This window comes from Eimeria mitis, genomic scaffold (genome assembly GCF_000499745.2).
Source record: "Eimeria mitis Houghton genomic scaffold, Emh_scaff457, whole genome shotgun sequence".
Lineage (NCBI taxonomy): Eukaryota > Apicomplexa > Conoidasida > Eucoccidiorida > Eimeriidae > Eimeria > Eimeria mitis.
Genome location: NW_013572881.1, coordinates 7,356 through 8,288, shown reverse-complemented (window position 1 = coordinate 8,288; position 933 = coordinate 7,356). Strand labels below are relative to the sequence as shown.

At 48.8% G+C, this 933-nt stretch overlaps 1 protein-coding gene across 1 annotated transcript in view; it reads right to left on the bottom strand.

Moving 5' to 3' along the window:
• EMH_0012990 (uncharacterized protein) overlaps window positions 1–933 on the bottom strand; it is a gene marked incomplete at both ends in the record, with an annotated part of 4,222 nt that overhangs the window by 318 nt on the left and 2,971 nt on the right. Inside the window, one exon of the mRNA XM_013499697.1 lies at window positions 3–927. Within this exon, the coding sequence (XP_013355151.1) occupies window positions 3–927 (925 nt within the window). The remainder of the gene's footprint in view (window positions 1–2; window positions 928–933) is intronic.

Sequence of the window (933 nt, the reverse complement as noted above, 5' to 3'; positions counted from 1 at the left end):
TTTGCGCCTCCTTTCTTTCTTTCTGCTGCTACTGCTGCTGCTCTTGCTGCTGCTGCTCTTGCTGCTGCTGCTCTTGCTGCTGCTGCTAGATGGTGTTTCTGCCGCTGTGTGTCTGTATCTCTTCCTATCGTCATCGTCCCGCTGCTGCTGCTCCTGTTTGTGTTGCTGCTGCTGCTTCACATCATCACCATCATCGTCAGCAGCAGCAGCAGCAGCAGCAGCAGCAGCAGCAGCAGTTTTTTCTTTCTTTGAATCAGAAGCAATACGAGGATGAACGCGTGTGTGTACAGCAGCCTCTTCATTTGTTTTTTTTTCTGTTTTCTTTTTCTCTTCTTTTTCTGTCTCCTTTTCTCTTTCTTTTTTATCTATCTCTTTATCTATCTCTTTTCTTTTCTCTGTCTCCATTCTTCTATCTGTCTCCTTCATCGCTTCTCGTATTTCTTCATCTTGTGAGTCTATGCTGCTGCTCCTGCTGCTGCTGCTGCTGCTGCTGCTGCTGCTGCTGCTGCTGTCGCTGCTCTCTCCTTCTGAGGAGATGTCGCTGGGCCTGTTCAGCACAATAGCCGGCAGTCCCTCCCAGGTGCTGTCTCCTTTCTTTTCTTTTTCTTTCTCTTTATTTATTTCTTTATTATCTATCTTCTTCTCTATCTTTGGCTCTGGTTGTCTGTATGCACTCCCACCCCCATCAGTGTCTTCTTGCTGACTCTTGCTGCTGTTGCTGCTGTTGCTTCTGCTGCTGCTGCTGCTGCTGCTGCTGCTGCTGCTGTTCTTTGTTTCAGCTAGGGCCCCCCTGGGGGGCCCCCCCTTGGGGCCCCCCTTAAAGAGTATAAGTACATTTTGTTTTTTGTCTATCACCGGCACGAACTGAGGAGCAGAGGCGACGAGAGCTTTCCTAGCAGCAACAGCAACTGTCTCTTTATCTGTCTCCTTTTT